This window comes from Embiotoca jacksoni, unplaced genomic scaffold (assembly GCF_022577435.1).
Source record: "Embiotoca jacksoni isolate LCO1_2020_lvr unplaced genomic scaffold, fEmbJac1.0.p SCAF_13, whole genome shotgun sequence".
Classification (NCBI taxonomy): domain Eukaryota; kingdom Metazoa; phylum Chordata; class Actinopteri; family Embiotocidae; genus Embiotoca; species Embiotoca jacksoni.
The window spans coordinates 7,433,190-7,461,024 of NW_027185263.1; the positions used below are offsets into that span (position 1 = coordinate 7,433,190).

Here is a 27,835-nt window from a genome sequence, read left to right on the forward strand (position 1 = left end):
TGTTGTAACAGTTCAGGCCTTATTGATGATAAACTGGGAGGGGCACTAAATGTAAACAGTAAACCCAATCAAGCACATTGAACACAGAAGATTGATCTCTTTGACAGTTTCTTTAAATGTTTGAGCAGTGATTATGTAAGATGAAAATGAGAAACTGCACACATTAGTTAATGCCTGACAAATCAAATGCATAACTTGGTAAACATGACTTAAAAAAAACAGCCCATTTTAACAAACATCTCTTTTTTTTTAAGAATCAAGAGCCTTAAATAACTTCAATGTTGTTGACAAAGAATAAATAAAGTAGTGCATACTCACAGGAGCAGAGTTCTGCCAGTGGAAAGCTGGGACAAAATGCATTAAAAGTAATCATCTGTGATTGAGATAAAGTGACTAACATAAGGCTCCATTGAGATCGGTCCAAAAGAAATTCTCTAGGGGGGCAAATAAGCAGCTGTTCCAGGCAGCCCCCGCCCCCACTTTCACTGGAAAGAGAAACTCTGACTCCAGGACTACTACCAACTGAGACAACAACATACCCCAAAACTGGCAACAAGTAAATAGGTAAAACTACATTTTAAATTTCCAATTGAATTTAAACATTTAGATTAATTGTGGAAAAGAGTGAAGAAGTGACGCCTGAAGCGTTTAGAGAAAGAAGGCAAACGAGAGATGCTGAAACATCATATCTCTTTCAGTTTCAGTATGTCGTGGGTCTGAAAGCTGCATTGGTTCAGGCCGAACAGACGCAGCTGAGCGAGTGAACAAAAGAACATCACAAGATGCAGGGGAACTTTCAGAAGAAACTACAAATTCCATCCTGCTGTTGACAGAAAGGGAGATCATGGTTCTTTACATGTTTATGAGAGCACAGTCCCCTGTGACGCGGCTCAGACACACACCCCTCAGTGGGACAAACAGTGGTCTGTCCATCAGGCTAACAGGAACAGATAGAGGAAAAAAAAAAAAAGGGATGAAATCTGGATTGTGTGTGTTTGTTTGTGTAAGGTCTGTGGAATTTGTGAGATTCTAGTGAAACATTCACGACATCTCCAAAGGATCTTGTGTTTTTCCATTCAACACTGCTGTTATCAATTAAAGCTCATTTTTTTGTGTGACATTCCTGCAGGGCATACAGTTCTGACTTATTATTCAGTGAATTTATCTTGGTATGAAGCTGCTACTGCTGTTTATACACACAAATACAGCAGAGAAATTGAAGAAATAAAACTATAATGGTTGATTTACATGTAAATTGGTTTATGTTATGATTATCATTTTTAAATTACAGAAAAAACATGAATTATTCAAAGTTTTTAAAAAAAATTGTCTCAAAAAATGTCTGTGATGAAGAGACATATATAACATACTGATACTATGTTAAAGCCCTCCATCAGCACTTAAAACAGTTTTTTTCAGCTTATCTCTGTGTGATATATAAAGTTATCTTATAATAATAAAACATTCTCAATGTGTTCACTGATGAATGAACAGACTGCAACATCAAGTTATGTGATCTCCTAGTGAGGGGGATGGGGAGGGGTGGGGGTGGGGGGGGTTGCAGTTCAGAGAAAGGGGAACTCCTGTGATTTGGTTCTACACTTCTCTGAAGTTTGGGGACTTGATCAATATTATGATTTATTGGATAGTGTGGGCATCTGTGGGTCACAGTTTGAAACTTGGAGCATAATAAAAGAACCTCAGGTGATTTTCTTGAGATGTGGTCGTTTTAATAACAAACAAAAAAAAGAATAATTCAATGTAAATAAGTATTTTCATGGTGGTATGAAAACTGCATCATGTTGTCAGACACATTACTTCTTTTTCTTTCTGTTTCAGTAAATAAATAAATAAATAAATAAATAAATAAAGTACTTCAAATGACACCTGCAGAGAAAAACTAAGCATTGTTTTCCAGGACTCAGAGCATTTCAACAAGTCAGTTTCCTTTTGTGTAATTATCACTGAAGAAGAAATAAAACTCGAGTGTGTGATTGAAATTAGAGGATGTTAGTGCGCTTGTTTAAAAAACAAAATTAACAATACAGTACAATTCAATCCGTTTATTCTGATAACAGTCAGAAAAATGCAAATCATTCATGAGCTGCCTTAATATGTGCATCAGGCACGCCGTGCCGTACTTTGTATACATTTGTATAGCAACAGTGGTTGGATGTGGACAGTGAAACGTAATCTGACAAAACGTTTTGTCATTAAACAGTTTATTTTGGTTTGTATGTTGAGATGCTGATGCAACATCCATAAAAAGACGGCAAGTGGACCTTGAGTTAGGACCAGTTCATTCATGACAAACTGTGAGGCACAACTGAAAGTTCCTAAAAAGTCATTAAGCGGCCCTTGAACGGGGATTTTTCTGGGTGCATTTATGTTTTACCGCACATCATACAGGTACTATTGCTACAAATATATGACTGTTTTATGTACACAAGCTGCTGCTGACTGAAAACTTCCAATTTCAGAAAAAAGTCTGCTGTTCAGAACTTAAGTCTTCATTTCAGCTCGCCCGCCATCGTTTCCTGACGCCACTGCAGGCTTTTTGAAAACAATTTCATCAGATTAAAGGGATGTGGCAATTCCTCATCACATGACACAATCACATTATCCATCAGCTGAAGCCTTTTGCAGGTTTTCAGGTGACAACATTTAATGTTTTCTGAATCCAGAAATTCACTTCAGCCCAAATCCACTGTTATAAATTCATAAAACAATTCACAATGAGGACATTGAACAGTCAGTGGTTTCTTATCATGTCATCCAACCATCTTTTTAGCTCTTGTCATTTCTGGAAGTAAATGTCCAACTTCTTTATATGTGTTTTTACAAGATGACAGTCCTTATTTGAAAAGCAGGGCTTTAAAGCTCGAGAGAGAGAGAGCAAGGGAATAAGTGTCATCACAACCACCACCACCAGCAGCAGCAGCAGCAGCAGCAGATCTGTCGTCTGCTCTTATTCAGTCCAGTGTGAAAGCTGGTTGGCTCTGTTCCCCGGAAAAAATTCTTTCCGCTGGATTACGCAACAAAAGCAGCAGGAAGGGGAGATAATGAAATAGTCTGATGAAAGGGGCAACAGAGCATAGCACCAGTAGCCACTACCATGAGTCACTGAATAATTACTTTATTAATTTATTAAAATCCTACTGCGATTACTTTAATGGGATCTCATTGGTGCCAACAGCAGGGCCATGACCAGTCTTTATGTATACAGACAGTATAAATCTGCACTGATTTCTCTCGTGTCTTTTTCTTTTGTTTTCTTGGCTTGGACATGGGATCGTATATTTACACAGAGCACTGTCAGTCACCTTAGACTGATAACGTCTATTAAATTATGTTCATGCACACCTCGAGCAACTCAAGAAGCAGTCTTCTAAAAGTCCATTCACAGTAAACAGTATACATCAGCTGGTTGCTTGGTTTTCTTGTTTCCTGCCAAAGAAAAGCTTCCTGCGGCAGAATTTTTGGATGAAAACCACCAATCAGCTCTGGCAATGAAACCCCGACCAACATATCTCATTTATCCGCAATGCCACTGGCACAGAGAACAAAACAATCAGCGAAATCAAACTGGCCTTTGGGGACTGGTGCAGGACCTCAGTCACCTTTAATAAATAGGTTTGATTTGATTTGAGTTTTCAGTTTGAAATATGTTTAGGTTTACTGGGAATATGGCAGATCGTGTCAGATCAGGATCAACATACATGTAGTTCTCACTGACTCTGTATTTTTATGTATGTAACAAAAGTAATATATTATACGGCTGTGTATCCAAATACACTAAGATAGTATCCAAATATAAACATTTTCCGGCCCAAAATTCAGCAGAGAGACAAACTCCATGTGTAGTTGAGACTTTGAATGTTTGCACAAGACCCATAATTACCCAGAAACCCTTCCTCGGCCTCCTTCCACAAACCCTTCAATGCGCATCTTGGCAGAACAGCATCTTAGCTTTCAGTTGACCAGGTCATAGCTCCGTCTTGATCCTATGCATCAGATCTTTCTGGTCCACCATGTCCGTCTGACGGTTCCAGCGGTGGTAGGCCAGCAGGGCGATGTTCTTGGCAGCCACGGAGCTCATCTCCATGGCGCTGCCGGCCCACTCGATGCCATTGAGGTAGTAGAGATTGGGGTGCAGCTCCACAGGTGGCAGTCCCTGGCTGCTGCTGTAGCGTGGGTAGGCCTGCCACTCTGTCACCTGCACCGAGTAGTACGACCTAAAATTTAGAGTAAAGAACGATAATCGGATTTTTGGAAAATATATCTCGTTTGTCATCACATTAAATAACTGTTGCAATGAGTGAAGATCTGCGTTTTATTCACACTAGCGCTGTACATAACACTGCCTGTCTATCAGCTGTAGTAGTCCAGACTGAAATAACTAAATCTATTGGATGGATTGCTTGTGGACAGATATTTATGGTCTGAAGAGGATATATAGCGTTTTATGTGGTGCCAACATTTTTGTTGGTTTAATATGACATTTAGATGAACTGGATGGAAAACTGTTTGACACACTGCTGTGTAATTTTGCACATAAAATCACCTAAAATCAGGATGACTTGTAACAACTTTGGGAATCCCTTTACTTTTCATTCATCTCCAACAATCATCAGGTCAAACTCACTTTGTCCAGTGCTTTGGTAAGATGATAACTAAGATGCTGAAGATTGCTATGTTTTGCATTACATTATTACATTGGTTGTAAACATCAGTATATTAGCATGTTAGCATTTAGATGATAACAGCACATTGCCTCTTTGTCCTCTTAAACATCATTTTACTGTCCTATCGCACCAAATGAGCTGAATGTATGGAGAAGAGTTTTTAGCTCGTCAATACAGGAGTCAGACTGAATAATCAGATGATTGACAGTTGATCAGCAGCCATTATGATAACTAAGCAATTGTTTGTTATTTTATAAAGACAAATGACAGAAATTCATTGGTTTGAGCTTTCTGAATGTGAACATTTTGTTTTGTTTGTCTTATATTCAGGATCTAGAATAATTAGAATTGATTGTGACCAAACGATTAGAGGAGAAAATAATCTGCAAACTATGCTGCCATAAAAATAATAGCAAATTACATCCTGTCATTTTCATCATGATTAGTTTTCGAGAAAATAAAATGGTCGACCTGAAGAGAGTTTTGAGCTGAGCCTTGTCCAGTGATTGAGGTGAGAACACCTTGTAGACACCAGCCTCTTGCGGCTGCTTGCGCCGGAAGCCTGCTGAGATGTTGACGGGACAAACGCTAGCTACGCTGTTGAAGAACAGATCGGGTGTCTCAGTTGTCAGGACGCTGGCGAAGGGGAACAAGCGGGGGTCGGGGAAACCAAAGAAAGAGGTGTTGAGGTAACCGTGGACGATGGTTGCTACGGTGCTGTGGTAGTTTCCGGGCAGCTGGTCAAAGGGAGGCGTGAAACCTTTGAACTGGACTTCAGACCCGACACTGGCCTGTAGCGGCGTCGCCAACACAACGATGTCATAGAGGTCTGTCGCCGTCCAGGCTGCTGTGGTGAAGGTCAGCTCATACTGGAGCGCCTCACCTGTAGCACAAACACACAAAATCAATGTCAACTCTACACAACATGATTCTGATACAAACCCCTCTACATCAGTCCACTGGAGTCCACTGACAGTTATCATCCAAAAGTATCTCCCATATTTGTGCCAACACACAACTGTTAACACATTCAAATGATAAGTGCGCATATATTCTACAAAAGCTGAAGAAAAATCACTTTTGTACACGTGAAGATGACAGATGGTAAACAACAGTGTAAGCATAAGATGATTTTTTTTTTTGCAAATACGGATTCTTCAATTACATTTGTATACAAGAGCCAAAATGCAACTGCTGTAATCCACACTTGTATATCCTGAAGTAGATAAATAAGGTCAGCCTGGGATGTTGAATGCATTGCATACATTCTTTAGTGATAAATGACTTCCTTAATGCACCCACTTCCCATGAAACACCCATGTTTACTCAAGTTTCAATTAGTGAATTCCTAAATTTCCGGGAACTGTTTTTGAGGACACTTAAACCTGAACTTGTGCTGTTCAGCTGTGGATTTTACATAACAAACAGATCTTGTTTGCGTTCTGGACGAGCGAGGCCCAACTAAACTTCTCTCTGGGAAATTTAATCATTGCTGTTAGATTTCTAGCGCTGAAATGTTTTACTTTGAACAAAAATGTGAATATGTGGTTTCAAGCCTATTGCACCATTTTCAGAAAAGTTTCCATAATTTCAAAAAAACCGTAAAAAAAAATATTTTTTTTTAAAGTTTTTTAGTTAAAACATTTGGGAAGAATATAGAAATGTCCAATATTTACACGCACTATATTCTAATTGCCATTTTTTTTTTATCTAAATAATTAAGTAGCTTAAGTTGTTTAATTCGGACACCACATCGGGGCGCATGCCTGAGAGTCGCTGGTTTAATTCCAGCCACAGAGCTTTGTTTCATGTCATTCCCTTCTCTCTCCTCTTGGTTCCTGTTGTGTAAAAGAGCTAATATTCTGCTTAGAACCAGCCCTGAAAATGATTGGAAGCTGGACATGATCCCGCTCAGGAAACATCGGGGCGGAGTACCTGAGTGGATGGGGTAGATGGAGGTGACTTGTGCCTGCACCAGCTTTGCATTGGCCATCTTCAGCAGACCAGAACACACCAGCTTGTTGCCTCCTTCTACCGCCCACAGGTTGTTCTGGGCACCAGCTAAGGACACAGCGCCTGAAACACCACAAACACGCTCACTCATAAGAGAAAGCGCCAAGTGCCATAAACCAATTATCAGCTGCCCACACACTTTCCTCCTCTCGCTCCCACAGGCCGCCCCCCTCCTCTCACCTTTCTTTCCTTTCTTCTATTCTCGACTGCCAGCTCCTCCCATCCTCGTCTCCTGCATCTCTTTTCTCTTCCTTTCGTCTCTACTGACCTACATCAGCAGCGATGTAGATGTGCAGCTCATAACTGGCCCTAAATTCCCCACCGCAGCCTTTGTCTTGTCACTCTTATTCCTGCCACTTTCCAACTCATCATCCCCCCGCCCTCCTGAACCGCTCACTTCTCCACACTCAGCTGACCTACAAAGGCAGGGATGCTGACGTTCTGTCCGTAGTTGATCCTCATGACAGGTGCGATGACCTCATCAATGAAGCGCTGCGACACACCCAGCTCCAGCAGCGAATCAGAGAGCGGCCTCCGGGTCATGTTGATGAAGCCACTGCTCCCGAGAGAGTCCAGGAGTTCCTCCACCGAGCTGAAGGCGTAGCCGTGGGCCTGGTACTTGTAGATCCTTTAATACACACACACACACACACACACACACACACACACACACACAACAAATGATTGATTATTAATTATGGTAGTCAGTTACTAAAGCAGTGGGCAGATTTATTCGTGGACATACTGTATGAATCCTCCATGCATAACAAAGAAGAGACAGACAGAAGGATATACAGACTCACGGTTGACTTAAGGAGAACGTAAGAAAAACAAATCTGAGGGAGGAAAAAGAAGTCGTTATAGTAGGAGGTATGAAATCTGAGCCTGTTTAAGCAGGAACTGAGTCAAGGACACACAATTAAAACAAAAGATCCGATATGTTACACATATCTGAAACTCATGTGTGACACTATCTGAAATATAATTCTGGAGTTTTATACTTTACTTTGTTGTTTTTGGAGGATGAAGCGAGCGAGTCAGGCTCAAACAGACTATTGCTCACAGTTTTAGTTTTCTTCACTGGGACTAAAGTCTGGAAACCCTGTTTGTTTAACGTCTGCCTAGCCACTCTAAAGGGCCGACCAATCAGCCGCCTGTGTCAGTGAATAAGTGTAAGGAAATTGAAGTCAAGCGGCTTTCTCCAAATGCACCTGCTCATACGTACGCCGGGTAAAAGAGAGCTGGAATCTTGTAACAGTGGCTTTTTCCATCGGTGAATTCCAGGCAGATTGTTGTCTATATCTATGCAGCCCTCAGAAAGTCACACAATGAGTCAAGGTTTTGCAGTGATTACGGCTTCAGATGCCTCAAGCAGAGGGAGTAATAAATAGGCTTTCGTCATTGACTGCAATACTAGAAGATAGTATTCTGCCTTAAGTAATTGTTTTTACTGACTTTTCTCTTCACTTCGTGACACAAAAACAATTCTGGAATGAAAAGATTTAAGCCAGAATGACTTTGCTTGATCAAAAAGAAATTATTTTGGGCATCAGTAAAAAATGTAGCACACTTACACCAGCTTCATACTCTCTTGAGTAATAAAGTAACATTACTGACACCAGAAATAGGTGAGAGAAAATACAACGTACGAAGCAGTTCAACTCAGGCTCCAAGTGTTGGACATCTACAACACAGGTCCTTGACACACGAGCATCAAGGAGGCTCTGGCTGTACCACACCAACATCCTGTCGACTAGCCGGCTGCCGAGCCCAAACAGCAAACAGGGAATTCACGTTTCTGGCATACCTCATAAATTTCTCCATAATCTCCTCCACCCACATCTGCAGGCGTATGAAGCTGATACCGTAGCGCCACCACAGCCGGAACAAGTCCAGCAGGTACCAGTCGGTCTCTTCCAAAATCACCTCTTCGCCATTAAAAACTGCCGTCTTTCCCGCCACGCTGCGACGATACTTCAAACCTAAGGAGTAGAGAACACAGAACGACACAAAAGGCCAGGACAGATACACACAGGGAAGAATAAAATATTGAGGATGTGTTCCTTTATTTTGTTTGACAGTTAAATTGTACCTGTTCATTTTAAGGAAGGAAGAGGAATAAAAAGCTACGGCCTTTTTTTTTTTTAACTCATTTTTGACTTTTCAATATTCAACCAGTCATTTCCATTAGGAATACCCTGAAAAGGACATATTGGCCTTTTGAGCTTTGTGTATCATTTGTGTTATTGTTTAATCAACTCACCCAGCTGTTTGACAAACTCCTGCATGTGGAGGTTGAGGGAGTGAATGATGGAGCCTCCGGACTCGTAGTCATTGTGGTTGACGGTTACAGTGGCGAGACGGCCTCCGACCTCACCCTTCTCGAACACGTCCACCTGGACCTCGGGGCCAAAGTGCTGCCGCAGGAAATGGGCCGTGGCGCTGCCTCCTATCCCTGCCCCGACCACCGCTGGAGCACCGGGAGTCAGAGAGAAAGCGTGAACTCAGAGTGGGGTTTGGAGGTAAAATGTGTCTGAACTCTAATGAAGATGACCTTCACTGTGGGGGCATCCGGGTGGTTAAAGACATGGTTTCACTACAAATGGTAGCTCATCACACCTGAGGGATTAAAGAGTGATAATTGTTTCCTTTTATTTTGTAGCTTCAGTCGTGCGCTATATCTACAGCAGAGCTGCGACAATTCTTCTGACTTTTGAACTTTTGTCATTCACACTGAGCCGCTGAATTTGTTATGTAAAACTGAAAAGGTATCTACTTCTATTTTGATATTCAGTTAATTGAAGAGCAATGTATTAAACAAAATGCATCCCTGGACACTTGCTGTCTTCGTCTCTGAAATGCTGAACGGAGAAGATATTTGCAGCCCAGTTAGTTTTAACAAATTCGATTTTAATCCCACTTTAAAAAAAAAAAATCTTTCAGCACTTGGTCACGTTGGGATGTTCCCTGAATTTGTGTCTTCACGAATAATCTTGTACTTTTTACACGTTTATATCCTGATGGTGTATGCTTAAAAAATTAAAAAAAAATAATAATAATAAAAAAAAAAGCATTACTTGTCAGTAAGGTGACTCTATGTAAAGATGTGTGTTGGCCAACTGTGAACAGCTGGACAGGTTAGAAATAGGGCTGTCGCAGGGCCCGTTACTTCCAACCATGGCTCGATCCGAGTCATTTTATGTTCATTACTTGGATAGTAATTTTGAATATATGGGACAACCCCGAAAAGGAAAGAAAATAACATCACATCCAACTGCAAAAATATTTACAAAATATTAGCTGCCTAAGAAAATATGGTTTCCGGGAATACACGTGTATAGATAGCATGAACAAAATCGCGAATTAAATGTCTACTTGTTAAAACTGAATGAACCATCATTATGTCTCGAAACATCATGTCTCGGGTCCGTCCCGTCCCGTCCCGTCCTCAGACCGGAGGCTAACGTTAGCACTCCGCAAGGTGGCTACGTCGTTTTTAACCTCAAACACGCTGCTTTTCTTGCCTATTTTCGAAGGCGGGGCTCCGTCGACATGAGCCGGTGCCTCGGGATCTCCGACGGCCGACCAGACTGCCAGCGCGACTGCCAAAAGCGGGAACAGAGAGCCGCTCATAGCGGCGACGCGGAGCAGAGACGTGCGGGGAGCAGTTCACCGGCCGTCACGTTAAATCCTGAAGTCACTTCCTCTTTTATCTTCCCGGGCTCAAATCATCACATGTAGGATGGTTGTCGCTGTAATGTCACAAAGCTCAAGTTATGAATGAGTTGAAGACACTGCACGAAGGATGGCTTGATTGATTGATGATGATGATGATGCAGATCAACCCACTGATAAACGACGGTTTACGTTCACGTCCGGCAATATCACGTGATCTCAATGGCTGCTTTCTTTCGACCAATCAGAGCCGTCTACGCAGATAACGCGTGGAAGAGGTATTCACGTCCACATTCACAAGTAAAAGTACCAATACAGCAATGTAAAAATACTCCATTACAAGTCCTGCATGAAAAATCCTACTCGGGTAAAAGTACTAGCAGTAAAATGTAGTTAAATTATTAAAGTAAAAGTACTAGTTTGGTCCCATTTTGACTGATATATTGTTATATATGATATCATTAGATTATTTATACTGAAGCATCAGTTTGGGATGCAGGTAACTGTTGTAACTGCTGCAGGTGGAGCAGGTTTGAACCACTTTATATCCAGGTTTATATACAGGGACAGCAGATACATCCTGAGGGGTCATCAGATAAAACAAAGTTCTGATCCACAAATTTGTTTTGAGTTTTTTTTTTTACCTTTTCCTTTAATCTTTGCTGAGATGTTGCAAACAATAATTAAATTAAAGCATACATAGAGGGAAAAATCTCTATTTGGTGGGGCCGTTAACCACATCTGAAATGTGACCCTGACCACAAACTGGTTTTTTTTTCAGAAGCCAAAAAGGTTGGAAAAAACTGATCTTCAACTTGTTATATTATCCATTGTCAAATCTTCATCTTAACCTGCCAAATAAATGTAGTGAAATAGAAAGCACAATATTGCCCTCAAATTGTCGTGGAGTGAGAGTATTAAGTGGCATCAAATGTTCAAGTACAGTACAAGTACCTCAAAAATATGCTTGAGGAAATGTACTCGGTATTTTCCCACCACTGACCTTATACACTAATATGTTTCCGTTTTATTAACGCAACGCTGTAAGCCTGAAAGTAGTCAAACATGGAGGCTAATTTAAATCATAACCATTTAAAAGAATCCACAGCACCACATGTTGAAAAACAGTGGAAGTTGCCTTTATTTTGTTCAACAGAGAAACTGCTGCGACATCGGAGTAAACCACTGAGCAGAAACTAACATTCACACTGAGCCGCTGAAACAATGACTGGCACAGTGGAGCAGTAAGGCTTAAGGACGCCTCAGACACATGCACACATACTCACACATGCGCGCACCACACACACACACATACATACACATACATACATACATACATACACACACACACAGGCTCACTCACACACACACTCAACTTCATTTACATCAGCTATGTTACACCTGTGCTGCTGCTCAGGCAGCAGCCTTATCACTATCCCTCTCCCTCTACCGTGGTCAGAGGGAAGGGGTCAAGGGTCACCTTGAGATCAGGTAACCTCTGTTCCCCGCTGTTGCCTTAAATGCAGGGCTATTTCAGGGCTAAGAGGCGACATAACACAGAGACCTTAACCGTTCATCTCTATGGTACATCTCTAAGCAACAAAACCCCCAGCGATTACACTTCGAGGCCAGCCGTGGGCCTGGAGGGCGGGGTTCATGGGGTGCTGAGGGGATGTCATGCTCTGGCCAAAGGGAGGGCGAGGAGGAGTAGGGCACTGGCCGAGAGGATACTTTTGATTGGTCACTTGGTAGAGCGCCGGGTGGGCTCAGAGGCGGTGGGGGGAGGCGGCGGGCCACGGCGGTCTAGGTCTTCAATGTAGAACATGATGAGCTTCCTGCGCTCCTCGGGCACACACTCGAGAACGAGGTACCGCTTGTCGTTCTGAAGGATCTTCTCCACATCCTTCAGATGCTGCTCTGACTCCTGGATCAGCTTTCTCGACCTGAGGGGAAGGGAGACGGACAGAAGGCGCTCAGAAGCCGGATGGCGACGCCATGAACAGTATCCTCAGTGGGGCCCTTCATTAGATCTCATTTCTACTGTGAATAAATAATTTACTTTTAATTTCCAATATTTTTACTGCTCAGCGCTTAAAATACATGAGACAGTCTATAAATGCAATGAGATATGTGAAATTACATTTCACAGTACATCAACACGTTTGCAGCTACAAATCAAATTGCATGTATGAGAGTTTTCCAATCATTTAACAAAGTTATTATTTATGTCACCTTTTTTTCTAACCAGGTAAACCATTAAAAAGAAAGTCCTTAATTACAATGACGGCCTGCGTTAAGCGCAGAAATATGAAAATAAGAAAAAATGTAATCAATTTCTATCTTCAATATTTGTCTCACCACCTGCTCAAGATAGTAACAATTGAGCTTGTCATATAACAGGTTAGAATTTCTACTATTTTTGGGCAACAAAACAACCTGCAATATTCTTAGCTGCTTGCTGGTGCCACTTGTTTTGGTAATGACTATGTAAATGTAAAAGTGAGTGTGCCGACCTGTAAGTGATGAACTTCGTCTCCTTCAGCAGGGTTCTGAAGTCAGCCTTAGCTGTGATGTATTTGTCTTTGATGTAATCTTCAAACTCCCGCTGTCTCTTCTACAAAGACCGATAAACACATCAAACATCAAAACTCCATAAAATGCACGTGTGTTACGACTGACATATGTTACAACAAAATTAAATACATCATGATACGTCTCAAATACAAACATCAACCACCTTGATGAATTCAGAACTGGGTTTGGATTTCAACAGATGATAGTAGTCTGATATGTTCAGTTAAAAATCCTCTTCAGGCTGACTGAAGTCATTTTAGTTAAGAGTGGAATCGACCTGATTCATCACGTATTTTTGTTCAACCTGATCAAGCTGCCCCAACAGATGTGGAACAGGTTACAGATGTTGTTTAAAGGGAGAGGTTGTTGTTCTTTAAGATATTAAAAGAGAAAACAGAGTGTATTGAGCTGAAAATGTTTGTAATTATAACAAGGATATGTTGACAACTGATGTCAGAAGGGTTGCAACGGTATTTTTACTGAGTTTTTTTTAACTGTATGATTTCAGACAATATCACAGTACACAAAGTTTCACAATTATCATCGATTACGACTCTTAAAGGGAGGAAAACAGACGAGTCTTTGATTTGGTTGAACAAACGTTGACTGAAGGCCTAATTGAAATTTTGAACAGTTTGACACCAAGATGTCTCCCATGTGAAAATAAATAAAACAACACTAATGTAAAAAGAGGATTTTACTGTTGATTGAACTAATGATTTTTAAAACTGCTGATTATTTTCTCCAAGATTGTTTGTTTGTAAAAATTCTGAAAATAGTGAGAAAAGCCTCAAGTGCTCTGAACCATTATCAATAACAATGAATTTTCATCCCACAGTAAACTGTGATATACTCAGACGTCAGTTTAACTAAACGAGGTATATTGCTTTGTTTTTTTCCTTTCTCGCCACTTTGCACCAAAGTCACAAAACTCCTGTAAGTTATAGTCAAACTGACTGTTGACTTCTATCACTTTATAAGTATGTAAAGAAAACAACACAGATCTTACTCTGTCACTGGAGGAGAATTTAATGCAGCGAGGGTCCTCCTTGATGACCTTCTTCACCTCCTTCCATGTAGTTGTCAGCGTGATCTGCAACCCAAAGGAAAGAATCTGTCATCGAGATAACAGAAAACGTCAGAGCTGCTCACCCAACACATTCAAAATCATTGATCAAGCCAATAAATGGACGTGACACAATAAACTGTAGCCATGCTGGTTATACACAAAAACTAACTGCATGTTACAGATGACAGGCAACCCGTCTTTACATCTCACCATGCTGGTCTCGTCCAGTAGCTGTCTGAAATGTTCTTTCTTCTTCTTGGCCAGCGCTTCCACGTGTTCGTTAAACAGCTTCTCCTTCTCCTCTCTCTCCAGCAGCGACGCCGACTCCCAGCGATGGTCCTTCCGCAGGTTGCGACGCGTGTCCGACCACGTCGCATCTGAAGAGCGTACCTGAGCAATGAATAAACAAGAACACATTTTAGAAGCGGGGAAAAATGTAAATATAATTGAATGTTCAACGGGAACGACGTCTCATCAAAACATCCCACGTGACTACCGCAGCAGTTACAAATGTAGATGTAAAATCTCTCGTGTTGACTCAGAAGGTATATACAGCCGCGCCTGCAATCATGTAACAAATCAAGTGATAAAGCGGAAAGCGACAAATTGATGACCCGCAAAAATCAAGGTGTTTAAAGGAGGGAGCTAAAAAAAAATTAAAAAAAATAAAATAAGCAGCAGGACACCTCACCATGTCAGACATGAGAGCTTTGAAATGCTGAATGGCCTCCTCCCTCTTGTGCTGCTCTCTTTCTCGGTCGATCTCTTTGGTCTGTTCCGATCGGGCCTTCTGCACCTCCCGCTCCCTCTCTCTGAGGCTGGCCTCGATGCGAGCCTGCCGCTCCAACTCGCGCTCCTTTTCAATGTCCACGTTCTGCAGGGGGTGACACACATGGTCTGTGTGACTTTCATTTGTTATGTGATTATATATGTTGTGCACCGCAGAGGCACTTCCCATTGGCAAAGCATGTCTGATGATGTTGTGAATGAGGCATCAAATGTTCTTTTTCGTTCAGACTAATGCTGTATTTCTGACGGTCGTCTTGACCGTGAAGGACCGTGCTATTTTCCAAACACTTGCTCACAAACAATTAATGCTAACGAGAAAAAAGAGCAATAAGTAATGCATTAATCTATTACTCATATTCATCTCTGAAAGTACATGAACAGTTATTCAAGCAAAGCTCAGTTAGGTAGGTCGGTATTTACTTTATTAATCCCCGAGGGGAAATATATATATATATATTTATTTATTTTTTTTAACACTGAACAAAGACTCCACAGCTGCTCTCAGATCAGATAACACAAGGACATAAATACTGAAGCTAGTCCTACCTTGGCTTGTCTTTCCATGAACTGTTTGAAAAGTTCCTCTCTGAGTGCGGAGCTGTCCACAGCCTTGTATCGCGGGTCAGTCTCTAGCCTCTCTTTCACTTTGCTCCACCGCTGGCCTCCCTCTATGTGCTGGTCACTTATGAGATCAAAAAAGTCTTGCCTCACCTGGAAACAAACACAGACAACAAACCTGATTACATATCTGTCCAAGGCCACACGGTCTGCAGCAGAGCAGCACTCCTGCAGACGGTACAGCCACAGTAACTAAATTAAAAGACACGCGAGCAGGGCAGAAGAACCCTGCGCAGGCGTCGAATCACAATCAGCCAAACTCTTTAAAGCGTTTCTTGTTCTAGAAAGAGATACAGCGCATTAATATCCAAGTGTGCACGAGTGATACCTTCTCTCCTCTGGATTTGGAGTCCTCTTTCTCTCTCTTCCTCATTGCGGTGATGAATTCTATGAAGATGGCCTCCCTGTCCTTCATCTTCTCTATGGTTTTAAACCGTGGATCTCTGCCGTGCTTCACCGCAAACTCACTAAACGTTGTTCTGCAAAGATTTATTTGGAAAAAAAAAAAAAAAAAAAAAAAATTTCAAAACAAAGCGAGCAGTTACAAACATCTCCCGAATGAAATGTTTTTTAATATCACTGAGAAAAGAATAAAAAAGCGGTCTGTCCCTCTACCTGGCCGTGAGCTTCGCCTCCTCCATCATCCTCCTGAACTCATCTTTGGCCTGCATCAGCTTGTTCTTCTTCTCCTTCCTTTCCTCCTCCGCTCGTGTCTTCACATACTGATCGAACACCTGAAGAGGACATGAGCACGAGATACAATGCTGTGAGAAAGTGCAAGCGTGAAGACTACAGAGAGACACACACACCGAGGAGAAGGAAAGAAACTGAACCTGTTTCCTCTCTTTTGGGTTGAGCAGAAGGTAACGTGGGTCAAACACAATCTTGTGAAGCTCTTTGTCCCAAGTTGAGAATGCAGACACCTACATGTAAAGACAAACACTGGCATTAGATAGGAAACACGGAAAGAAACGTAATACAGAAGTATGTCCTTTACAATAGCATTTCAACAACGAGTGAGAACAATTAACTTACTAGATACATAAAAATCATCAGTCATTTGACTGTTATAAATGATGTAGTAACTGAAATATAAAATGTATCTTACCCCTCTTTCCAGCAGCATTTCTCTGAACTGGGTCATCCTGGCCTCTAGCGGCACTATAGCTCTTTCTCTGGCAGCTCGGAGCTCTGCCTCCATTGCTGCCTCCTTCTCCGAGTCTGCCTCCTTCATCTCCTCCTTCCTGTGAGGGTGAAATCACAGAGATCACAAATTAAAGATGAATCAAAATAGAGGTACAAGGGAGAAAAGTAAGAAAAAGTAGTACGAGCAGACTTACTTCCTCTTTTTGGCTTTGGTTGGCTCCTCATCCTGATTCTCTTCAGTAGCAATAGATACTTCAGGCTCCTCTTTATTGACAGCTGATACACACAGATACACAATAAACATTACCAACATTGCAGCGTAACAAATAAGAGAAGATAGCAGCACTGTTGTGGTTTTCGTTTACATCCACATCACAGACTTAATGCTCAATGATTCAACAAAACATAAAAGCGCCTTGTTCGGAATAAAACCCATTAATATACCTCTGTGTCTTACCTTAAAGCTTTGCTGGTTTGAATCTTATTACTCTCAGTAATCAAAACAATTGTGTTGAACGTCAAAATTGCTGATTGCCTGTGAGTGTATGTTTGTCCACACCTGTCTTCTTCCCGTCCTCCAGACCTCTCTTGTGTGGCGGCTCCTGAATGTGCTTGTCAACGTCAGCTCGACCGACCAGCTCCTCGGGCCGGTCCCACATGGACAGCCGTGTTGTCGGATTGTAGAAGAACACGCGATCGTCACCCGTCCACACCACACACCTGATGCAAATAGACACACAAGGATTATAAAGAGGAAAAAAAGAAAGCCTTACATTTATTGCCATGAAGAGAAGTTGTGAGATAATCTGTGCTGTGCTGGTGTGCGCACGTGTGTGTGTGTACCATGGTGTGCCAGGGATAGGGTTGGTGGCAATGGGCCGGGCTTTTTGAGCTGCTTTTTCCTCCTCTGTCATCTCCTCTTCTTTAGGCTCCTTAACAAAGACAGAGAAAGACATCATCATCTATTATTGTATCATTATATAACCATTAATTTGTTTTGCTTTTATAATACATCATCATAATAAACAATAACGTACAGAAACATAGCATAGTTTATGTGGTACAGTGTAAGTTAGCCCGGTAAGTAACACTTTACAACATGCTTTCATTTCCTAATCACAGTCACAGCAATAGAGCACATTTAATTTATAAATCTGAAGTGTCTGTTTTTTGAACAATGGGTATTTCAACTCTTCACATACCTCCTTCTGATTATTAGCGTTTTCTATTTTGTTCTCCTCGTCCTCCATTTCCATCGCCTCAGCTTCCTCCTGGGCAAGGCGCTGTTTGAGCTTTTCTGCCTCTCTTTCTAAGAACAGGGAGGTGGAAAAGAGACACACACACTGTCAGGTACCTAAAAGTCGTGTTTCTTGGGGTGTTTGATTGTGTATCTTGTCTGATGAGAGACACAGTTGTTGGTGAGTAGAAAATAAATGTAGCTACAGCATAGCACTTGTACTGCTTGAGATCTTATTAAAATATCCCACGCAACCGCTGCCTACCTTTCTCCAAAAGAGTATGTGGTTTCTCCCAGGTGGACTCCAGCGTCCGGTTGTTGTAGTAGTACGTTTTCCCATCAGCCGTTTTGTACTCTGACCACTCGGGGAGCTGCAATGATCCAGCCATGGAGGCAGGAGCTGCTGAGAGTGCCAGCTGCGGGTGCATCATGGACACTAAAGGCGGGCCCATACCGGGAAGCATGCCTGTCATCAGTCAGAGAGGAAAAACACAGACAACGGTTGGCTAAGAGTCATCTCTAACAGAAGTTGTAGTGGACTGCAGTGTACTTTGCTTTGTACATCAGTGTGTGAGATGTCATTCGCCAGGTTGGCAACTTGTCATCAAAAACATGTATTAGCAAATCCAGAGGTAAGACAGAGCGCTCCACAGGCTGAATAAAACTGATTCAGTGCAACTTAAAAAGGGCTGTCGCTCTAAGTATTTGTCTGTTCATCAAGCAGAGTAGAATATTAAATGAGTGAGTGAATAAAACAAAACAATGAGTACTATCATTTTGAAGAGGAGACTGCTCAAATCTAAAGATGTCTTGAGGACACAACTATTTGACAACAAACACAAGCCACATAAACAAACAAACAGTGCCCCCCTCCCCTCCCCTTCCCACACACACACACACACACACACACCCCACAAAGGAAGACAACCACATGACCACAACATGTAACCCTACCTGTTACACTACTGAAGTGCTAGGAGGCAACAGCAGCTAGCGTTAATGGGACTGCACTAACTAAGATGGACTTTATCAGCTTGTCAACACGGATGTGTAAAAATGACTGATCCAAACAACCAACCATGGCCCATCTAACAATTAGGATGCCCATTTGACGACTTCTCTCCATTGCCAGTTACAGGGAAAAAAAAAAAAAACATCCTATCAGTTCCTGAGGACAACGCGCAAACAAAATGCATTAATGACTTAGCGAAAGCTAAATACTCTGACTACATTTTGCTGGAAGTTTGTTTTAAACAAGGGGAGGGTGGAGACTAGATTTGAGCAAGCTGTCCGGTAAAACATCTTAAAAACGAGCTTCTGCTGAAACACTGTAAAGTCTGTGAGTAAAATCACAAACAAGCTGCAGATTTTGCATCGGTCTGTAGGAATGGAAGAAATTTCCCCACTGTACACCGAATGGATCATGTTCACAGCATTCCACACCATGCCACTGCTTGTGGGTCCCCATATGTACACCATATGACGCATGTCGACATCATTCACTACCATGCCATCTACTGTAAATCTGAAAAGAAGAGCGGCTGGGTGTTTACCGTTGGCGCTGGGGCCTGCCTTTACACACGGTGCACCTACTATCTGCATCATTGCTACACCTGCAAAAACAACGGACAAGCAAGTATCTGGTTGAACACAACAGGACACTAGACATCAGCTACCATGGTGTGTTAAGAGTTTGTGTGTGTGTGTGCGTGCATGCGTGTGTGTGTGTGTGCGCGTGTGGCCCCACTCAGACAAACACACGGCTGAATTTTGGATTGTGCATCACCGTTTTTCTGACGATAATTTGTCTCTTGTTGACATTTATGTGCCTGTAATGCGTTTTAAGATGTTAGGAATGAGCAAAGTGTTCAGTCTAAGCGAAGATGTATTTGGAGGCTGTTACAACTGCATTTGCAGTTATGATGAAAAGAAAAGAAATGAACATGTTGAAAAGCACATCTGAAAGAGTAAATGCATAATGCAGGACCACCACAGATCCCAAAGGAGATCGGGAAGCTCCCCGCCAGATATAAAACCGTGGGCACTAATCGATACCTTGCCATATCTAATTTGAATTTAGCCAGAAGATTTATCCACAATGAACACGCACATTTCACAACCTGAATGAGATTATTTTTTAAATTCAAATTGCATAAAATTGAGAGACTGGAGCTGCAGTATGTTGGCTCCCCTCGTTTTTTGTTGCAGTAAAAAAAAAAATCCAACCATAATTCTAAGTTTCCAGAGACTGAAAACTCAGTGTCACAAAACATTCATTTTACCCAGCGACTGTTAGAGCTGGCTAAAATAGAGACACTTGAATGTTTTGTGAAAAGAAATAAGAGTTACAGTTGGACTCTTTGTAATCCAAATGTGATTCTGAGTCACTATAAGCACGACATCCAAATCCTTTTTCATATGCTGCAATTTTCACCTATATAGTAACAAGCAAAATGCTGCAGTGTAGGCAGTCGCAAAAGAGAGCCACGCAGCAACATGGGCAGGCTGAGGTGGACAAAAGTACATATTTGCCCGGATAAGACTGACCAATAAACCCGCAATATAGCTAATTTCAGTATCTGTTGTACAGCAGGAATACAGCTTTTCCTGTTATTGTGTCATTCTCACCAGGTAGAGGGATGTGCATGCCTGGCAAAGGCACCCTGAAAGGTGGCACCATGACAGGGGGGAAGGCAGGTATGGTTGCGGTCTGCTGGGCCACGCTGTGAGGCAGGGCTGCCGGCAGCAGCGGCACAGTCTGCACTGCCGTAACAGGTGACGGCACTGTGGACACGGTCACCACAGTGACTGGAGACACAGCAACAGACGAGGTCACTGTGGCAACAGGGGTGAGGTCTGCTACAATGGTGGCTTTTGGGAACAAAAAGACCAAAAAAAAAGAAAAAGGAAAGGTATTTAGTTTTGCTTTTGTGTGTGTGCATGTGTGTATTCTTGCTGCTGATATGAGGCTGTGTTTTCACCTGCAATGGTCACAGAGGGGGAGGTGATACAGTCTGGACTGGAGGTGAGTGTGCGGGAGGCGGTCGTGGATAGGGAGGCTGACACCGCTGTGCTGGCTGTAGTGTTGACACTGCTTGAGCTGACAGCTGCAGCCCCCCCTACACTCGCACCCGAACCCGCAGCCCCAGCACCCGCTACAAGAAGAGGGTTGAGTTCAGACTGCTGGATGATCTTCACACCGTCGGGTTTACTCCATGATGACTCTCTGGTCCTGGCGTTGTAGTAATATGCCTGCAGCAAGGATGATAGAAACAATGACACTTTGAAAAGATGGTCACCAGAATATAAATATAAGCAACAAACTGACATATGTCATCTGTAATCATAACGAGGTGGTTTTATGTTGTAATCATTTATTTTGTTAATTCTATTAATGCAAGTGCTATTTCCAATACAGTGTTAAATAATTTAATTAGATGATATATCAAAAGATTTTCCTTAATCTGGTTTAATCTGTTTGTGTGCATGATGTCGCACAAAAGGTCTCAAATATAACAAATCCTTTTTAGTGGGTAAGTGACTCCGTTAAGCAATTCAACATTTTTACAGACATGCTCCTGCAAAGCCGTTCAAGTACAATCAAGTGCTTGGCATCAGTTCAAAAACGGTACTTTCCTACCTTTCCCTCTGGCGTCTTGTTCTCTACCCAGATCTCCTCTGCAGGGTTGAGTCCAGGGTTTCCAGATGCAGGAACAGGGGGCATCCCAGGAGGAAACAGCATGCCGGGAGGAGGTGGCAGGTTACCAATGGGAGGGGGAAGGAACGGAGGTCTCTGCAGAAGAAGATAAGAGGCCTGACATTTAGCTTTCAAATTGCAAGAAATAAATTTTGTCTATTTAAATACGCAGTACTCCACCACAATGTGTCTGCAGTGCGTAAGGTACACAAAAGTGCCTTGTCAGATAAGTACTTTACTACTAAAGCCAGCAGTCAATACTTATTGGACTCTTTGGATTCAAATTGGAAAGTTTGAGCATCAATATTGTGTCATTCAAGAGAGAGTCATATGGCATCAATGAGCCAAATTATGGTGCAAGTCAAGGATATTATAAAACACAGTTAGCAAAATGCTTCCTTGATTCTCTTTATGTATAATTTTAAGCGCTAATGTTGCTGTTATGTTGTTGTACAGGAAAGGACAAAAGCTTTGTTTAAGGTCAGTTTCTTTGCAGACCTCGTCAGCCAGATGGCTGCACCACAGATCGATATGAATTCAAAATGCAATTTCCATGAGGGAAATGCCCTATTTTGAATACAGTATTCTGACTTACTTGCGATGCATTTTCCATACGTCTAGCTAAGACAAGAGTCTCCTCATTATTTGAAGCGCCAACTCAACAAATTAGCTTCAGGCAACTAAAAATCAGAGCTTTTTGCAGCACGGATGAATTCATTTAGCTTTATCTACTTATCTCTGCAGCACCTCATTATTCGGCACTTCATTTATATTTCTATAGAAATGCAAGAACATCCCTAATAGATTCCACAAAGAAAACCATGCATGTTGTAAAGAAATGGGAAAGAGACACCTGTAGATGGGGAGGTCCCATGGGTGGTGGCATGCTGCCTGGCGGTGGGATGGGCGGCATGTTGGGGTCAAAAGGTGGGCGCGCAAATGGGGGTCGTGGCGGGGGTCCCCTCATCATCCCAAAAGGAGGTGGCGGCGGCCTAAGGAGTGGTGGAGGGCCCCGTAACACTGGGGTCTGGCCAGGCGCAGGCGCGGGTGCAGGAGCAGGGCCGCGGAACCGCACTGCCTGCTGCACCATTCTGTCACAACAAAATAACACTGAGTTACAAACAGTGTTTGATGAACCATTCAAAAAAAAAAAATTTTTTAAATCACTAGAATATCATCACTCATGGTCAATAGTAACACAATGCTAAAACAGCATAACTGCTTTAAGTAACTGTAACTACAGGTGAGGCTGTATAATGACACAAAACATATCACGAGATCTATTTATGCAACATCTTTACAACAAGGTAATTCAAAGTGCATTACATAAAACATAAAAAGGCATCAAGAAAAAAAGTGAAAGCAATAAAAAGGTTTTGAAAAAGCATTAAGATAGAAACAAAAAGGTTTTGTATAGAAAAATTAAGTTATGAAAAGAATACAAGAGTAAAATTCACACTGTAGTGGAAGAAATGATTCATTATTTAGTTTACTAAAAAAAAACAGTGGAAAACAGGGAAGTCTCCTGCCTGGATTTAACAGAACTGAATATTACAGCAGACATGCATTTCTGAGAGAAAAAAGCTGAACACTGCTTCTTCATGTTTAGTTTTTACTCGGGGAGGGACAGAAAGCAGACCAGTGTCAAGACGAGCTGAGGGCTCTGGAAGATGCCCTAAACCATCCAGTGCTTTATAAACAAACATTATTTTTTTTTAAATCAATTCTTTGACAGAATAAGGTCAAGTTGTAAACTAGTGCATTTTCACACCGGATGCATCTTTCGGCTGCCAATTATGAAGTTATTCAGAAATCAGTCTGGGAGAAATTCGGCCTAATTTTTTTTTTTTTTCCCATCTACACTTAAAAGCACAAAAGCTGTCCTTCACAACACGAATAATAATAAATAAAATAAAAACCTACGTTGTGCGCCATATAACTTTGTGTTGTTTTATTATCATATATGTTTACACTCATTCTTCGTACGTCGATCCAAGATATAATCAAACATCCAAGTGAGTGAATGTGGTCTGCTGCTAACGAGGCTAACAAGAAACCCAGTTCATTCAAAACACTCAATGGACGGAGGGACGTGCCGCTGCTTACTAATGTACAGAGCTAAACCGAGCTAGCTGGCTCAAATTTGTCAACAACCGTGTAAGGAACGAGTCGGCGGCTGTGCGTGAACACAAACCCCGGGGCCCGGTGAGTTTTAGGTAGCCCGGCAGGAGAAGAAAACATCTGTCTGTGTTTACCGCGTGCCACGAGCGGGTCGGACACAGGCGAGCCGCTTGGCAACACAGGCTAGTTAGCCAGCGGGCTAGTTAGCTGGCGTGGCTACGTTCACCATTGTTTATCACAAACCCTTCCACCAAAACACAACACCAAACGACTGCAAATCAAATGCGGGCTTGTCTTTAATATTAGATTCGGCTGATGTCGATTTAAAGACTTTGTCGGCTTTTATCTGACCTGTTGTCGTTGAACCCGATAGTCTCGCTCTCTGCCTGGTCCGCCATTACAGGAAAATGTATCCACTCTCTTCCTGGAAACGCCCCTTCGTGATTTCTACTTGTCTTATTCGCTGAGCGTCGATGTCAATCATACTTTACTCGGAGCGACGTGAGCTCTGATTGGATATGGATTTTCTCGTTGGTCAGTTTGGGTCCCATTTTTCGTGATGTCTTTGTTCAGACTGTACAAGGGTGTTGTTTGGAATAAAGTGGACTCTTGTCACTGACCATGTTTCCACTCTTCCCCTGGGATTTTGTTGATGGTGGTGGAAGGTGTTTTGTATGCTGTGGGTATTTTGTGTCCCAATGTTCTTCGTATCAGTAGAAACAAGACTTGTCCCCTACTTAAAAGTAGTAGTAGTAGTAGTAGTAGTATCCTACAGTGGAAAACTACAGCACTATTTCTTTTAAGCCCTCTATTTAAAAAAAAAAAAAAAACTTGCATATCTAAAAGTCAAAGCCATAACAGTATTTGCACAATATCGTCTTAACAACATATAATTAATCAGAAAATTCTATCACAGGTATGGCTTCAAGAAACGTGACCATATCTATTTGTTGTGTTTCTGCACAGGTCTCCACACCGAAGGTTTTCGAGCAGCTTTAGCTCATTAAAAAAGTAAACCCAAAGCATCACATCAATCTCTTAAGTGACGTTGAATGTGGTGTGAAAGGACAACTGTTAGTTTTTAAATCTCTCGGTGGTATCGAACCAAATGTCTTTTCAATTCACCAAACATAGAGAAACAAGCAAAAATAATCTTGACATGCGGTCGTCCAACAAACTCTTTCACTATAACAACGTAAGTAAAAAAGTGTTAACACAGGCATGCATTTAACCTTTAATGGAGAAACATCACCATAGCCTGGAATATTTTGAACACATGAACATTAGCTGACTACCAGGTACAGTCACAGAACATTTTATTTGTTTGATCAAATATAGATCAGTCCATGTAAATATCGCTAACAGAGTTGCTTTGTAAGTGCTGAACATCTCCTAGAACCCAACAACATCAACATAACACTCCTCATGTTCACTCTCCATTGTAGTGTTTGAAGACAGCTGCTGATTGGTGACAATATCAGGCTGTTGAAAGCTCCCTGAAGTGCTGGTGGAGCCAAAGAGGACATTTCCCCTAGTATCAGGCAGGTAATGCTCCTGCTGCATGTTTACCCTGCCGAGGGAAGCCACAGCGATCGTGTACCTCTGCAGGTGAGTGTGGTGTTGATTCCTCGCTTCTTCCATCGGGCTGGTAATGTTAGGACAGCTGAAGGAAAGCCTGATATAAAGCATACAGCAAGTTAATTAGAAAATGTACACCTTATTTCACCCTATTAAAGTATCATATAACAGTCTGCATATATAGAAGTGACCCATCTTGTAAATGTACACTTGAATCCTAAAACCTAATCCTTCTCTGCATGCTGCTGCTACTTAAAATAAATCAAAAGGAAACTGTTTTTGCTTGTATGTGAGGTTGTGTGGGTTGATAGAAACATTTTATATTGGCTGTAATTTGTCAGTTGTCAGGATCAATTCATTAGATAGGATGTGGAAATAAAATCACAGAAAATAAACTAGGTGAGCTGAGACATTTTCCTGAACTTGCCTCACCTTGAATGGTGCATCTGGACCCTGGGGTAGGGGCTCATTGGATAATATGGGTTAAAATATGGGTAGGGATAGGAGCCCACTGTGTAAGGCACGACAGATTGACATGGATACATGCAGGGGCCCAGCAGCATGGACGGGACTAAAGGCACGGCTTGTGGCACGACAAAGGAAGCTCTAGAGTCTTGGTGCTGTCCAGCTGCCTGTCCAGCTCTCTGCTCGGAGGAGAAACCTTCTGTGGAGCTCTTCCTCTTGGGGCGGTACTCGTAATCTGGCATTACAAAACACACGAGAGAGGGCCAGAGGAAGTGAAAAGTAGAGGTTTACCATCTACACCGGAACAGATTCAAACTGACAATTTATCCACAGTGTTTCGGCACATAAGATACAGCAGTAACTTTGTTCATCATCCTCTCTGCTGCCATGTAGCTGTGTGATGATTCGTACCAGGGAACTGCTGCTCATGCATGCGTTTCAGTTTGTGAGCCACTTCAAAGTAGGGCCTCTTCTGTTCTTCACTGAGCTTGGACCACTCACTGCCCAGCTGAATACTGGTGTCTATCATGCTGGATTTAGGACGTGCTTTCTGCAGGGCATCTCGGTGGATGTGAGCCCACACCATGAAGGCATTCATCGGCCGTTTGATGCGTCCTGTCTTGTTTTTGACAGACAGCATTTGCTTCAGATCTGAGGGAGACATTTGGGGAGTGATTGGTTTACTTGTGTAGGAAAAAAAAAAATTCAGAATAAGACACATTATGTGTAAATACATTATTGATAATTTAGATGTTCAGTGTATTTGTCAAATTCCTGTTGTGTATCTTTTTATTATTTGTATTTTGGAGTTTTGTATATGTGAACTGAGGCCCAGATAGCAAATGGTAATTGCTAATACATATCACAGATCTTTGGAAACCCATTTTCACCGTACATTTTTTTTTATGAAGTATTAGGGTTGTAAAAATAAAAAATAAAAATCATACTTCCTCAAACGTATGAGATACTAAGTAAAAAAAAAAAGTAGATAGAAAAGTGGGCAATATATAGGCAAAGATTTATCTTTCTAAGTCAAAAATAGGGGATGGTAGGTCAATTTCATTAATGGGCTGCAACAAATTATTGTTTTCTTGATTACTTAATTGGTTGTTTTGTCTTTAAAATGTTCACGAGCCAAAGGTTTTCAGTTTTATTATCATGGACCAAAGGACACCGACATTATTGAAATTTCCCATATTCAAGAAGTTAAAATCAGAGAATTTAGAGAATAACCAATACAAATAATTGAAGATCAAAATACTTGATTAATTTTCTGTTGAGTAAATAATCAAATAATTGACTAATTGTTCTCGACTTTGAAGTAAAATTATTACCCTGTATCTCATTATATTGAGACAGAAAGTCAAAATTTGGATTATATCATTGTTTTGATTTATTGAATATGAATTTTGACTTACTCTGACTTAACAGCTATATCATATCTGTTCTTATATGACCGTCACAGTTAGGCTATAATTATTTTTTGGCTTCATAATTCTGACTAAGCACATCATTATTTTATTTTCCAAAATTGATCAATTTATAAGATAAATGCGCTTCTATACACGTGTTACAGCCACCACACCTTTCTCTGTTGGCGGGATGGTAAAAGTAGTAAGTGGATCACCGCTTCCTGGTCTAGTTGAGGTCTGGTTGTTGTGGACTGGGTCTGGGTTCGGGGAGTTTCCAGCTGTCCCGGTTTGTGGGTTACCAGCCAGACTGTGACCTGCGACGGGACAATTCGTTCACCTCATTAAAGAGCAGTTTCACGGCGCCAACCTGGAAAGCAGCTGCTGCTGGACAGGTGTTTTGACCGTTGTAATCTGAGCACCCCCCTCCCCTCCCATTACTACACACACCTTTGCCACTGTTTGTTGTATAAGGTCGATATGGATGGTATGTGTCCCTCTTAAAATTTCACAACTTACTTGCGCCAACCGAGACGACGTAGTTTTGGTTTTGCCAAAACTTGGATCTCTCTCCGGTCCCATTTGGCAGTTGATCTCGACTTTGGCCTCCGATATGAAGGAATTGAACGTTGGTAAAAGCCGGGTCCTGACCTGGGAGTCTGCCCGGCGGACGGTATTCATGGTTAACTTTTCGGACCGTTCCTCCATCTCCTCTTTGGTGCCGCATGTCCCCTGGGACGAGTGTCTTCGTAGTTATTT

General features: G+C 41.8%; 3 protein-coding genes across 6 annotated transcripts; all 3 read right to left on the reverse strand.

The window, feature by feature from the left end:
• Positions 1 to 2,048: 2,048 nt before the first annotated feature.
• LOC138196256 (prenylcysteine oxidase-like) lies at positions 2,049 to 10,583 on the reverse strand. The gene is made up of 8 exons (XM_069146135.1): positions 10,548 to 10,583; positions 10,223 to 10,450; positions 8,962 to 9,168; positions 8,506 to 8,680; positions 7,115 to 7,326; positions 6,621 to 6,761; positions 5,157 to 5,568; positions 2,049 to 4,235 (listed from the first exon to the last, which is right to left on the reverse strand). Exons 2-8 carry the CDS (start codon positions 10,329 to 10,331, stop codon positions 3,986 to 3,988), a joined length of 1,506 nt encoding a protein of 501 aa, XP_069002236.1. The 5' UTR covers positions 10,332 to 10,450; positions 10,548 to 10,583; the 3' UTR covers positions 2,049 to 3,985.
• A 907-nt stretch (positions 10,584 to 11,490) lies between these two features.
• On the reverse strand, positions 11,491 to 24,049 carry tcerg1b (transcription elongation regulator 1b (CA150)). 4 transcript variants are annotated; one of them, XM_069146137.1, is made up of 21 exons: positions 23,976 to 24,049; positions 22,357 to 22,594; positions 21,447 to 21,599; positions 20,788 to 21,058; positions 20,435 to 20,677; positions 19,360 to 19,419; positions 18,072 to 18,272; positions 17,772 to 17,878; positions 17,413 to 17,501; positions 17,129 to 17,289; positions 16,764 to 16,845; positions 16,532 to 16,667; positions 16,257 to 16,346; positions 16,039 to 16,157; positions 15,752 to 15,902; positions 15,352 to 15,516; positions 14,708 to 14,890; positions 14,227 to 14,406; positions 13,957 to 14,040; positions 12,887 to 12,987; positions 11,491 to 12,316 (listed from the first exon to the last, which is right to left on the reverse strand). In XM_069146137.1, the coding sequence occupies exons 1-21, from the start codon at positions 24,020 to 24,022 to the stop codon at positions 12,115 to 12,117; spliced, it is 3,063 nt and encodes a 1,020-aa protein (XP_069002238.1). In that variant the 5' UTR covers positions 24,023 to 24,049; the 3' UTR covers positions 11,491 to 12,114. The 4 variants fall into 4 exon arrangements, with proteins under 4 accessions (XP_069002238.1, XP_069002237.1, XP_069002241.1 ...); XM_069146136.1 differs by having other exon boundaries at positions 13,957 to 14,061; XM_069146140.1 differs by lacking the exon at positions 19,360 to 19,419.
• Positions 24,050 to 25,016: 967 nt separating this feature from the next.
• Positions 25,017 to 27,803, reverse strand: LOC138195987 (SOX domain-containing protein dichaete-like). Its single transcript, XM_069145643.1, has 5 exons — positions 27,728 to 27,803; positions 27,253 to 27,393; positions 26,079 to 26,318; positions 25,635 to 25,902; positions 25,017 to 25,299 (listed from the first exon to the last, which is right to left on the reverse strand). The coding sequence occupies exons 1-5, from the start codon at positions 27,801 to 27,803 to the stop codon at positions 25,017 to 25,019; spliced, it is 1,008 nt and encodes a 335-aa protein (XP_069001744.1).
• Positions 27,804 to 27,835: the final 32 nt, after the last annotated feature.

Bases quoted from the DNA above. Each gene is read 5' to 3' on its own strand.
- LOC138196256 (XM_069146135.1), bottom strand. From the start codon at position 10,331: ATGAGCGGCTCTCTGTTCCCGCTTTTGGCAGTCGCGCTGGCAGTCTGG. The intron at 8,681-8,961 runs GTGAGTTGATTA...TCTACTCCTTAG, and splicing joins GGAGTTTGTCAAACAGCTGG to GTTTGAAGTATCGTCGCAGC. The intron at 6,762-7,114 runs GTCAGCTGAGTG...GTGGTGTTTCAG, and splicing joins CAGCATCCCTGCCTTTGTAG to GCGCTGTGTCCTTAGCTGGT.
- tcerg1b (XM_069146136.1), bottom strand. From the start codon at position 24,022: ATGGCGGACCAGGCAGAGAGCGAGACTATCGGGTTCAACGACAACAG. The intron at 15,903-16,038 runs GTAGAGGGACAG...AAATCTTTGCAG, and splicing joins GAGGCGAAGCTCACGGCCAG to AACAACGTTTAGTGAGTTTG. The intron at 14,407-14,707 runs GTGAGGTGTCCT...TTCATTGCTCAG, and splicing joins AAGCTCTCATGTCTGACATG to GTACGCTCTTCAGATGCGAC.
- LOC138195987 (XM_069145643.1), bottom strand. From the start codon at position 27,803: ATGCGGCACCAAAGAGGAGATGGAGGAACGGTCCGAAAAGTTAACCAT. The intron at 27,394-27,727 runs GTCAGGACCCGG...GTCCCGTCGCAG, and splicing joins TCCGCCGGGCAGACTCCCAG to GTCACAGTCTGGCTGGTAAC. The intron at 25,903-26,078 runs GTACGAATCATC...TTGTAATGCCAG, and splicing joins GCATGAGCAGCAGTTCCCTG to ATTACGAGTACCGCCCCAAG.